This window comes from Caenorhabditis briggsae, assembly GCF_000004555.2.
Source record: "Caenorhabditis briggsae complete genome, chrIV, whole genome shotgun sequence".
In the NCBI taxonomy this organism is placed as follows: Eukaryota; Metazoa; Nematoda; class Chromadorea; order Rhabditida; family Rhabditidae; genus Caenorhabditis; species Caenorhabditis briggsae.
The window spans coordinates 7,426,032-7,438,484 of NC_013487.2; the positions used below are offsets into that span (position 1 = coordinate 7,426,032).

The 12,453-nt window shown below is 38.4% G+C and overlaps 6 protein-coding genes across 6 annotated transcripts; 3 read left to right on the plus strand and 3 right to left on the minus strand.

Annotated features, from left to right (window-relative positions):
• Positions 1–42: 42 nt before the first annotated feature.
• Cbr-aqp-3 lies at positions 43–1,721 on the plus strand (the record flags this gene model as incomplete). Its single annotated transcript, XM_002633199.1, has 6 exons — positions 43–196; positions 438–583; positions 628–729; positions 775–1,039; positions 1,085–1,625; positions 1,670–1,721. 6 exons carry the CDS (start codon positions 43–45, stop codon positions 1,719–1,721), a joined length of 1,260 nt encoding a protein of 419 aa, XP_002633245.1.
• A 144-nt stretch (positions 1,722–1,865) lies between these two features.
• On the minus strand, positions 1,866–3,619 carry Cbr-sri-19 (the record flags this gene model as incomplete). Its single annotated transcript, XM_002633198.1, is given in 8 exon segments — positions 1,866–1,962; positions 2,015–2,123; positions 2,169–2,376; positions 2,423–2,443; positions 2,446–2,532; positions 2,577–2,702; positions 2,751–2,969; positions 3,449–3,619. Coding segments are annotated over 8 exon segments (1,038 nt in total).
• Positions 3,620–4,936: 1,317 nt separating this feature from the next.
• Positions 4,937–5,636, plus strand: CBG05964 (the record flags this gene model as incomplete). The annotated part of the gene is made up of 3 exons (XM_002633197.1): positions 4,937–5,017; positions 5,068–5,293; positions 5,425–5,636. 3 exons carry the CDS (start codon positions 4,937–4,939, stop codon positions 5,634–5,636), a joined length of 519 nt encoding a protein of 172 aa, XP_002633243.1.
• Positions 5,637–6,147: 511 nt separating this feature from the next.
• On the minus strand, positions 6,148–7,913 carry Cbr-fic-1 (the record flags this gene model as incomplete). Its single annotated transcript, XM_002633196.1, has 6 exons — positions 6,148–6,270; positions 6,320–6,944; positions 6,988–7,110; positions 7,171–7,606; positions 7,654–7,791; positions 7,835–7,913. The coding sequence occupies 6 exons, from the start codon at positions 7,911–7,913 to the stop codon at positions 6,148–6,150; spliced, it is 1,524 nt and encodes a 507-aa protein (XP_002633242.1).
• A 1,616-nt stretch (positions 7,914–9,529) lies between these two features.
• Positions 9,530–10,451, plus strand: Cbr-lgg-2 (the record flags this gene model as incomplete). Its single annotated transcript, XM_002633195.1, has 3 exons — positions 9,530–9,599; positions 10,042–10,210; positions 10,298–10,451. The coding sequence occupies 3 exons, from the start codon at positions 9,530–9,532 to the stop codon at positions 10,449–10,451; spliced, it is 393 nt and encodes a 130-aa protein (XP_002633241.1).
• A 637-nt stretch (positions 10,452–11,088) lies between these two features.
• On the minus strand, positions 11,089–11,977 carry Cbr-lsm-7 (the record flags this gene model as incomplete). The annotated part of the gene is made up of 4 exons (XM_002633194.1): positions 11,089–11,191; positions 11,369–11,477; positions 11,804–11,897; positions 11,972–11,977. The coding sequence occupies 4 exons, from the start codon at positions 11,975–11,977 to the stop codon at positions 11,089–11,091; spliced, it is 312 nt and encodes a 103-aa protein (XP_002633240.1).
• Between the last annotated feature and the right edge of the window lie 476 nt (positions 11,978–12,453).

Sequence of the window (12,453 nt, forward strand, 5' to 3'; positions counted from 1 at the left end):
AGTGTCTTCCCCATGTCATAGATTTCTGTCTATTTCATTCCGATGTTGTCCGATTCTTCCTCTGATTCTTCCGATCGTTCGTTCAAATTTCCATTTGACACGAACGATGCTCTTTCGATTCATGAGTTGGCAGTGAAAAATCTGCCACAGCCAGATGCAGAAAATCCGTTTAGTGTTGCCATGCATTCACCTCCAGGTATTATTTTTCCAAAATGTTTTGCTTTTATTGATGTGAAATATGGAGAGTTTTCCATTTCTTCTCCCGATTTTTTGAATATTTTCCCATATTTGTCTCTGCGAATCCATCTCTACCGCTATCTATAATTTGTGGGAACACCACACGGAAGCCCATCGTTTCCATGTTTGAAATGAATTTTATTTCCAGCCCCCTTTTCCTTCTTTTTCACGACAAACAGTTTATTGTTGTTCTTATGCAGGATCGCCTCCATTCGCAGTAGACAGAAAGTCAGTTGACAATTCAGTTGTCGCTGTCACAGATACTCCGTTCGAGTTTGCTCCAAGTCAGAAGTCTTCACAGCATACGAATCGACCTCCGCCGATTCTGAAATCCAAAGAAGAAAAGGTTTGCTGAAAGTATAACTTGAATCTGATCGTTGCTATTTTCAGATGACAGGCAATTTAGTGGAGAAACTTAAGCCCAAGTTCGTTGTAGAAAATGAGTTGATTCGGGCTTTCATTGCAGAACTTTTTTGCACAGCGTTCCTCGTGGTTAGTGTTTTTCTGTTTCCTTTCTCTAATTTTCCCTTTTTTCAGTTCGGTGGAGAATGCGTGAATGCCCAATACGTTCTTTCACAAGGAAAGAATAACGAGTGGATCGGAGTTTCAGTTGGTTGGGGCATTGCTCTGATGTTGGCTGTTCTAATGGGATCCAAAATATCCGGTGCTCATCTCAACCCAGCTGTCTCGTTTTTTCAATTAACACAAGGAAAAATGAATGTGATTCGATTTCTGGTATATGTAGTAGCTCAGAATATTGGAGCATTTATTGGAGCGTTTGGAGTATTTTGTGTCTATTTCGGTAAGTAATTAAACAGACACTGTTTCTGAAAATCATCAATTTGAGATGCTATAAATGCATTCGAAGGAGGAAATCGTACAGTAACCGGCCACACTGCGACTGCTTCCATATTCGCCACGTATCCTGGTCCTTTCCTCGGAACTTTCAATGCAATCGTAGATCAAATCGCTGGAACACTGGTGCTCTGTTTGGGAGTAGCTGCAATTACAGACAGTAGAAATGAAATTCCATCATTCCTTCAACCTGCCTGGATTGCCGGATTATTATCTTTCCTTGGAATGTCAATGGCTTTGAATGCAGGATATGCAATCAATCCGGCAAGAGATTTTGCCCCTCGTCTATTTTCCCTCTGTGTTGGATACGGATGGGAAGTTTTCAGCTACAGAAACTACAAATGGTTCTGGATTCCTATCATCTGTCCAATGATTGGAGGAGTTCTAGGAGCATGGATTTATGAGTTCTTCATTGGATACCATATTCCCGATGAAACACTTTTGGAGGCTGAAAAGGAGAAGCAACTCCAAGATGTTCTTGATGAGGTGGCGGATATTGAAAACCAACTACCAGAGTATACAGACAAAAAACAGTAAGAAATGATAATTTTTCCTGTAACCTTTTTTTCATTTTCAGGCTCTCCGACATTGCATCAATTCATCAGGAAACAGGATTCCGAGACATTTAGTCTTTACTCAATTTCTTTTTTGCAGTTTGTTTGTAAACGGATTTTATCGACGAAATATTTTCTATATCGATCTTTTTGAAATGTATTTAATTAACATGGCATAATAAAAACTTCATAAACATTGGTGCTTTAGTTTCAAATAGATCACATTCCCGGGTTGGATAGTTTCTTCAACCGGAATGTAGTTGCCGATAAAGGGTGGACTCTTGTCATTTGAGGAGAAGTTAAAGCAGTTGGTAATCTGAAATTTATTTGCTCCGTTTCATTTAAAAACAAAATCATGTATATCTTACTTGAATCCTCTTCTTATCATTTTTCGATACTGTGGAGTGCTGATTATCATGACAGCAGTGGATAGTGATGAATGAAAAGAATATATTGCCATCATTATGTTGGATATTCCTGAAAACCCAAACACTTTCTACTTGTCTTTAAAAAGTTTAATACCTTGTGAATTCGGTACAATATGAACGAAAAAATAAACAATAGTTCCAATTGGGATGATTATTACAATGAAAGGGATAGTTGCTTGTGCCATGAGACTTGTAACTGCAATTTGATGTCCTCGAAAACTTCTAGCAGAAATGACTAAACGCTTTGAACGAAGAGTTTTTAAGAGCCGGATGGAGAAATACAATGAGATTAGAATAGAGCTCTAAATTTTTTTCAGATTTTACTATTAATGGCCTTAAAATCCTTACTGTTAACATGGCTATAATCATGAAGTTGTCATAATCATCCATTTATTAACTTCCATATCGTAAATTTCAACATTTTCCACCGTAAAAATGTTCATTGCATTTGGAAACTTCTGAAAAATCTTTGACTTTTTTTGGTTCCGCGGATGATTCTCACTATTTTTACAAGGTCCACTGCTTGTTCCTTAGTTAGGTATGACATGCAGAATATTCCGAAAATCAAGAAAGCACAACAATGATAAAAGATAACAAAGTTCCAGAACAACAACGGACGATTGGTAGTCTGAATTATCAGTATTCAAAGTGTCAATCTAATTAAAATTTATCTTACATTCCCAATATTGGATACAACATGATATTTTGTAACAATAGCACAAACTATCGAAGCTACTTGTAGATACAATAAGAGAAGAAATATTCCCATTTGTAAATGAGATGACATCCTAAACACATTCCACCAAACTCCATTTGTGTATCCTCCGATTATGGGAAATATATAAACAGGCTGCATTAAAAGTGTTGTTTGAGCATCAGCCAGAAGAGACAGAATCTGCAAGTTGGGATGTCGAATTGGTTTCAAATTAAAGTTCAAGCAGGTGGTCTGATTTGGAATTAATCATTCTTGATTTGTTTGAATTTCTAGATTCATGATCAGGCAACAATGTCCCATAGCAGAAGCTGTTTCTGATTTACAATAAATAATTAGTCATTCAAAATATTTATTGTTTCTTGAATGAATATTGTAAAACTTGTATTAGGAGGGCCCCTGTAATGGAAGGGCTGTCCGGAGGTACCTTGTAGCAATAGAAGAACCACTCATTCTATTATAGGTTATACGGTATTTCAGTTACTGTACAGGTATAAGTTTTCTATGAACTAAACCCTATGAACCCAAGCTTCAAACTCTTTTGAACCAACAGACGTTTCGAGCTAAAAATAATTCTATGAGTTCGAGGAATTCTTCTTTCAGCTGTACTCAAACTTCAAAACACATCTAGTTTGTATCGACGAAAATGGAAATCACTTTACCTGCATATTCAACATGAATCCTCGATATAGTCTCACAATTCTAGGATTTTTCATAATCAGAACCACGCCTAAAATATTGAAAACCAAAGCAAACACTCCATGGATACGGTAGAAGGTCAGAAGAATATTTGGTGTATTCACATCCACTGTCACTTCAGAATACGTGTACATTTGACTTTTGAAAAGCGTCTTGTGATTCAGATGGAGTGATTAATGAAGAAATGGAAAAAAATAGAATAAAATGGGCGGGTGGAGTAAACGAGTCAGAAAGATTCGCAAGTATGAAAGAAGGGTGTATTTGATAGGAATGAGTCGGATTTTCTGAATTTCACCTGTCGGACATTTTTTTATGAAATCGAGTTTCTGATAATATTCTGATTTGGAAAAGAATATAGGAAATATTCCAAAAATAAATTATTCCCAATATTGTTTCAGTCTTCACTTCCACTGCGTTCCAAATTGTCCAAGGAACTTTCCAAAAGGTTCTTCCACCCAAAGTTCCAAACGATCTTCATCGCAATTTCATCACAACGTTCAAAAACCACATTGGATATCTGATGAGCTAAAGCTTTCCGGATGCGGAAAGACTCAAAAAGAAGAAGAGAATCAGAGTCAGATGGGGGCGGTCAACTGTTGTTTTCTTTTTCTCAGATGGGGTAAAGATGAGAAGAACTACGGGAGAAAAGGGGGTGAAAGTGTAATTTGAGTTCTTCCCGCCTTTTCGATGTAATAAGCAGTACATCACATTCAGGGATCTCATAACGGCCAGATGGGATGAAGAAGTTCTAGGAGTCCACCATCTCAGTTTTATGCTCATTGCAGGAGTTCTGGTTTTTATTGAAAAGTTTTTCAATTTGTAGAATTATAGCCGATGTTTAGCTCTCGAGTTCACCGACTTCGTTTCAGTTACCGTAAACACTTTACTATAACACCCCCTAAATGGGCATCTTTGAGCCCATATATCTCGGTTTCTGTCAAAGATATCAAAAAATTGTCAACTGATAAAATATTTATCATAATATCACCAACATTTCATCCGTTGACAAATTTGGTATCCTTCACAGAAATCGAGATAATTGAGCTCAAAGTAGACTGTTTGGTTAGGCTTCTATTACAGGTAATACGGAATCTTTAGTTTCTCTTTTGTTGGATAAATTTTGTTCAATCTTCTTTATTTCTAGCTCTATTTAGTTTGTTGACTCATCAATTCTTGTTGTACAGCTGGATTCTTTTCTGGCTCTCTTGATTTCCAGTCTATGTTCATCCCATACCATCCATCAAAATGCCATACATTACATCCTTGTTCTTCTTTTTTTCCACGTCATCGTCTTGAGCTCTTTCTCTTCTTCTATCTTTTTCTGTTCATCTTTGTTGTCTGCTCATAAAACCGCCCTGAAACACCTGTTATTTTTCTTTATTTCTTTCTTGTCTTTATATCTTCCCTTCTTTTCCTATTCTTTCAATTTTCGATCTTCCAGAATATCCACAATGGCTGACATTGCTGCCGCTTTTGCTCAACATGAGATCACTCCAAAAATAATTGAAAATGCTCCAAAGCAAAAACTTCATGTATGATTTATTGTTTTTGACTTTTTGGAATCAATTGATTTTCTTTTTAGTTGTGCTGGGATGGAATCCAGGTCGAACCAGGAATGACCATGCAGGTCAGAAACTTGAAGAATGCTCCAAGATGGGCTCTCCCAGGAGCTGATCCAGAAAGCATCTACACTGTTCTCATGATTGATCCAGACAATTTGTCGAGAAAAAATCCATCGGTTGCCGAGTGGCTTCACTGGCTTGTCTGCAACATTCCAGCCAGTAATATCATCGATGGAATCAATGGAGGTGAGAGACGAATTTCAGAATTTCACCTGACCTCATAAGTATTAATTTTGATCTAGTCTCCAATTATCCACCCCCCCCCCCCCCACTTCTTCCTGATTCTAAATTTGACTCAAATGACGTGATATTTTCAGGGCAACATCAAATGGCTTATGGAAGTCCAGCTCCAGGACCAAGAACCGATCTTCATCGTTATGTGATTCTGATGTGGGAGCATCAGGGAAGACGTATTTCTGTTCCAAAACCAAGTTCTCGTGCCAAGTTCAATGTGAAACAATTCATCGAGAAGAACAAGTTGGGAGATCCAATCGCTGGAAACTTCTTCTTGGCTCAACATGAAGGTTAAATTATTACCAGACTGCGTAAATACTGTAACAATTTTGAAACTTTTATAGCCATTTTTTTATTGAGTTTTTGTATGTAATAAATTGATTTTCTTTTAGAAAAACTATCTTGTTTTCGAATTCAAAACGTTACCCATTTAACCATAGCTTGAACAGCTCCTACCCAATACATGTAATAATCAATTTGCTTCTGATATTACATAATATTGGCCAGGTGCTGTTTTATCACTAGGACTTTTCAGAATGGTTTTTTAGTCCAATAAAAGAATATGAATCGCTTGCAATGTTTCATAGCTTTATATTTAATCGAATGGAGGCGGAGAGCAAAAAGCTTTTAGAAATTATTGGTTTTTACACTGAATCATTTTCAATCAAAGGTTTTTGATTCAAAATTGAATTTTTTGTAATGTGTCTACAGATCAACAAATGTTTATTCTAAAGAAAAAGAAAACCCGGACAATAGTAAAACAGTATCACATTCAAAACCCTAAATCGGAAAGCATAGACATATGATTAACTCCCCGCTCGACACTCGGTTTCGATTTTCTCAGAGACTTTAGACTCTTCAGCGGTCAAGTTAGGTTCTTCTCCGTTGATCACATTGCCAGATGACGTTTTCATTGCACCAATGTACCTCTGAAAGATTATTGATTTTAAACAAAGTGGAATTGAATGAAACACTTACTTGAATGGATGCTTCAGAATGTTTGGCAACGTATCTCACAAATGGTCGCAGATCTCCTAGATTTGCCACGTGGAGAGATGCATAGTACTCTGCTCTAGTCTCAACTGGAAGAATCACTGGGGGGAATCCACTTCTCATCATTATCAGATTCAATAGTAACCGTGCCGTTCTTCCATTTCCATCTGTGAATGGGTGTACTAGCACTAATTTATAATGAGCTATGGCAGCTCGTTCAATGGGATCCATAGCCATTGTACTCTCATCATTCAACCAATCAACCATGTCTGCCAACTGCTCGAGCACATATTCAGGAGCCACTGGTGTGAACTTCCCTACATAAACTTGAGTCGTTCTAATCTTTCCAGCTTCTACAGGATCTGCATTTCCTAATACTCTTCTGTGCATTTCGAGAATGTCATCGATTGATATCTCGTGATGTTCTTTGGAAAGAAGAGAGCAATTCAAAAAACGAAGTGCAGCATCCATACCAATGACTTCATTGTGTTCTCGAATACTTTTACCAGGGATGACCATTCCAGATTCAAGGATTGCACGAGTTTGTCCGAGAGATAGAGTGTTTCCTTCGATTGCTACTGTATGATAGACATAGAGAAAATATGTTTCTCTGAAACAGAAAACTGTATGGAAAGTTCAAATTGCCAAATTACCTCATCATTCTTCGGAGAGCTGTCGAATGTTGTAGATGTGCAAATTCGTTCCGCAAATCGTGCACTGTTTTCAGCATTTTCCTATCGATTGCACTGACAAGGGGATTAGTTCGAGCACGAAGTCTGAAAAGATAATTGTTCGTGTTTAAGAAGGAAAGACTTTAACATTTTCCAAAAGCTTACACCAATGCTTCAGAGTTTCCAGGGTCGTAGGCTAATGCTTTCACATAACATTGATCTGCTTCCACGAGTTCGTTGTGCATCTCTCGAATCTGTCCCATTTCGATGAGAATCTGTGGATTGTTAGGAGCCAATGCCATTGCGTGCTCCATTATTGTCACTGCTCTTTCCAGATTTCCATCTCTTCTTGATCTACTTGCTGCCTTGGCTGCCAATATCGCCTCTTTCACTTTTGCATGATTGTTATCCCGTTTTTCCTCTGGTTCCGTCGTCATGACAGGAACAGCTGTATGAACTCCTTTCCATTTTTCATCATAAATTGGATCTACTAGAAATGTTGGTTTTTGAACAGCTGGAGCGAATTTCTCTGGTGAATTGGTACTGATGAATCCGATATTTAAACGATTCGATTGCCCGGGTATTTTTCTTTTCGGAGAATCTAGAGAGAAATTCTTTAATTACGTATGCAAAATACTGTTCACCTACTTTTAATCAGTTGATTTAGATATGAAAAGGCTGGTGGGGCGACATTTTGACAGACCAGCGTCACTACAAGCGAAACCAAAACGACAGTAGTCAGCGAGTATCCTTGTTGGACTGGCAGAGTTGGAGATTCTCGAAGGACTAAATTATTCAATTTATTTTTAAATGTTTATGATACCCGCACCATCGAGTTTTGAAGGTCGCCTTGTTCTTTCTAATCGAAAAGAAAAATCATCTGAATGAGTACGTCTTCGGACTGACATCACATTCTTCTTGTCTGGCTGAAAATTTTATTAGAGACAATTCGATCATTTCTCTAAAAGATTCAGGTTGAACAAAGCAAGAATTGTATAAAATATAAACGGATAAACCCTTTGGAACCGAAATCCACTTCAAACTCCTTCAAATCACGTCATTTGTAGATAAAAATTACGGTAGATACTGTAGTCAAACATTTCAAACTCCTAATGTGTTTTAATATCCAAAACAATAACTCTATTCTCAATCCATGGATTAATCTAGTTTGGTACTTGTTTAACCCCGTTTTTTTTCTTTAGAGCGCACTTTCTCGACTGCCATCTTTCTACTACAAAACTGAGCAAGTCAATACTCCCCAAATTATATACCAAAAATAGATTCCACCTCCTAAAAATAACTAGAGACGCAGCACACATCGCGCAGTTGCCTATTGATTTTTAAGAAATAAACATGTTTCGCTCACTCGGCACATGTGAGACTGCTGTCGTCCATCGATTTCCTATATTTTGTTGTTCTGTGCACATTCAGGTTCTCCTGCTCTCTTCCTTGCTAATTTATATGATTTCATCATTTCAACCAAACAATGTTTTTTTTCTTTCTCAACCGGCATCTATCAACATTTGATATCATTCGATTTGAATGCCATTCACTAGGAAACAGTTTCAAAAAGACAGTCCAGTTCTCACTCTTACTAGCCTTTCATAAGAAAAAATCACTTTTCATCTTCTTTCTCAAACTTCTCTTGATCTCAATGAAAAGGTCAGTGTTCAGAATACACTTTGATAAGTTCTTTCCTATTTCATTGCAAAACTAACAGTTGTTCAACTAGACTGGGGAAATCGGTTTGGGATTGGGCTGGAAGGTTTTAAGACTACTTCGGTCAGATGTCCTTTCAGTCACATTCCCTGCCACCATATCTCAAGTACATCTAGTCTTGTCTGATATAAAAGAAAGGTTAGTGGGCGCTGGGTGCGGCTCAAGATAAGATACAAGTATTAGAATCTTACCAAATTGGATCTTATACTCAGATTTATTAGAATCGTGCGGTTCTGCTGTTGGCACGGATTCTTCTTTTTAATTCTTGCTACCGCCTTTTTGTCTGTCTGACACAATAATCAAACTACTGTAATAGCAGTGGAAGGGTCATGCACACACTCCCTTGTCCTCTTGCTCTATTCTTTCTCTTCTCCATCTCCTTTCATCACATGATTCTTCTCTTAGTCGTCTCGTCGTCTCGCGGTCATGTGTCCTCAGTCGATCTTGTGGTGTTAGAAGAAAGATTTGCTTCCTAGCGAGAGACCCAGATGACAAAGCAGCATACAGCAGAAGAGCGTGTGCTGTTGCCTGCCGCTGACTGCCTCTGTCTCTCGTCAATTCTCTCCATCAACTGTCCCATTCCCTTTCACCTGTCTGTCTTTTCCATTCTCGATAAAATACTTACAAAAACATACTGTTTCCTCCTCTCTCTTATTTTCTTCTATCGTCATAGTTTCTCAACTTTCCAAATACCAGTATTACCCTTTTCCAATAAAAAAACTTCCAGATCAACAATAAGGTCTCAGCACGAAAAAGTGAAGAGGCGTTTATGCTAGCCACGCTTCAAAATTACACACAAACAGCGATGAGCGGAAATCGTGGAGGGTCTTATATCTCCGGAATCGTTCCATCATTCAAAGAAAGACGGCCTTTTCGTAAGTTCTTTTTTACTCTTCCCGAGCACATTGATAGAACCAACCCTTTCGTTTCTTCTTTAGTTTTTCTTCAGTTATAAGTACTTCCTCTGACATCTGGTAACTTTTTTTGATCTCAAGCATCCTATTCTTTAAAGCGAATTTTACTTTTTCCTCTTCCTCTCTTAAAAAAGGGAGAGGACAGACACCCTTAGTGTCATGTGTTTTACCGAGAGAGCGTGAAAAACGGAGAGATATTATGCTAGTTCAACATGTGAAAATCAGTTGATTTTGTATGAGAAGGAGTGACACTGGTAGTAGGGCGGCACCCAATGGAACATTGCGTAATGAAACAGAGCTCAGTTTCTGCGTGGACCATTGGTGCTTCGCAGGTGGTTAATATTAGTTGAGAATCGGTGGATGATGTTGCAGTTGCTCGATGAAAACATGAAACTACTTTCAGACGAACGTCAAAAGGATGTAGAAGAAATTCGCAGTCAACAGCCGAACAAGGTTCCGGTGATCATCGAACGATTCGATGGAGAACGCAGTCTTCCACTGATGGATCGCTGCAAGTTCTTGGTCCCAGATCACATCACTGTTGCCGAACTGATGTCGATTGTCAGAAGACGGTACGTGGTAGATAGGAAACAACTTTTCTTCAATGAAAACAAAAACATCTTCTGATCTCCAAGAAATATCACTTTTCCCTTTTTCAGTCTTCAACTTCATCCACAACAAGCATTCTTCTTGCTTGTCAACGAGCGCTCGATGGTTTCCAACTCAATGAGCATGTCCAACTTGTACGGTCAAGAGCGTGATCCAGACGGCTTTGTATACATGGTCTACACGTCTCAACCAGCTTTCGGATAACACAATCACCTTGTCCATATACACCACTAACCAATTTTGCCCCACCCAAAAAATTTCACAGCCTTCCATTGATTGTGTAAATTTCTGTATTTTTTTCCATGTAAATACCTGAAAACCAACTTCTCAGGCAAAACGTTTTCTAGTTGCCTTTGCAAAATTTTCATTTCTCGCAAGTCTCCCACCTCAAAATGTTCCCCACACTGCAACATTTTTCATAAAAACCAAGCAATTTTCCAATTTCGCTTACCTTCTCATCGTGTAGTCTTCATGTGTTTCCCCCCAACCTCTTCCCCTTCCGTCTTCGCATTTTCGCCCATTTTTATCGAATTCATCTTCCAGTCTTCTTCTTCACTGATTCTCTTTCAACAAAAATGAAAATATTGTGATTCTATTACCTGGCTAGTCTTTAAAGCCCATAGGGACTTTCTCCCTACTGCCCCTGAACTACGAAATTTACCGCTATGGACTTTTCGACTGCCTTTTAAGGATCCAATATATTTTTTAAATGGTCGTTCCATCTGTTTTCAATGTATCAAGTGTTTTGTATGTAATAACAACTTTTTCGTCGTTTTCGTGAGTTGAATGTTTATCGCAAAAGAGATCACATACATATAATAATGGTGGATATTTCGGTCGTTCATTCTTCCTGACCGGCGAATGGATTAGCAATTTGCTCGAGTCCGTCGGCTGGGCTGACCACAGTGATGGCGGTTCCACGAGCCACAATGAGGCCCAGCGGTCTGAAAGATATTTTTAATCATATAATTATAAAGCTCAAAGCTTATTCGTAACTATGATAACAAAACTTTTGAAATAAGCTACTCAAGCTGCGTGCTTTGGCATCTATATTGACGAATGTTTTTTGACTTGATTTACGCAGGAACTTTTTTTTGTCAAATTTCGAGCATTGCTCCTACCTTGTCTCGTCACCAATAACTGATGGGTTCTGAGGATCACGGAGGTATTCTCGGCAGTCGTCGAGTACCATGTTGAGAAGCTGGTCAAATCCTCGGAGAACTCCGCTGGCTGAAATTTAAGGGTATTTTTCTTATACACGAGGAGATTCGGACCTAAATTTTGTAGCTAAAATTGCAAGTCAGCCCACGCTTTCCTCTTACACTTCCTCTTCATTTTAGCATAAAACTGGGCGCCGTGTAATTCAGGCTCCCCGGTTTTGCTCTAAAACAACTTGAATTCGGTGCAGTTTAATTTGGTAGCATCTTCATTACGGAAAATCGGAATGGCAAGCTCTATGTTTCAAAGTTTTATTCCACTTTGTTCAAAACGAGAAAATTCAGAAAAGTCAGAAATTCAAATTCTAAACATCACAATATTCCAAAACAAATTCATACCTTCGCGCCCTCCTTGGAACTTCACACGAATCTCTTTATCGAGGAATCTGGTTAGATCGACAACTGACTCTTTCTTGCGTTTTCCGTCGTCTTTCTGAAATTTATAATTGGGTTTGCTGTGGCACATAGATTCGGGACTACATCACATCCTGTTGCAAGAATACTTACCGACATAGTTATGGACTGTGTAGAGAAGACACTGAAATTTATTTTTAAATCGAGAAAGAAACAAAAAGGCGGGAACTCGAACAAGAAGAAGGATTCAAACAAGGAACGAAAACAAAACTTTGATTTCGTTTCGGCAAAAAAATGCACAGTAATATCGATCCGCCATATTGCACCTTTAAACCGTATTGAACGAAAAGAGAGCACACCAACTGGGAGGAAAAAGGAAAAAGTGGGAAGAACCATCTGGGAGGAAGAATGGGCGGCGCCAACTTTGCAACCCTGACTAGGAACTTGCGCTTGGAGACTCAAAATTTGATCCTTCTGATCTTGAATTTGAGAATTCAAATTTGCCATTCTTTCTCGGAACTTCAAAATAGTTTGGGACAACTCGGCAGCATGCTTTTGTTCATCTCGTATGCGTCCGTTCAGTTCATGTATATGAATTTTCAGTTGCTCGATTTCCTTCATGAGATCTTTCTCTT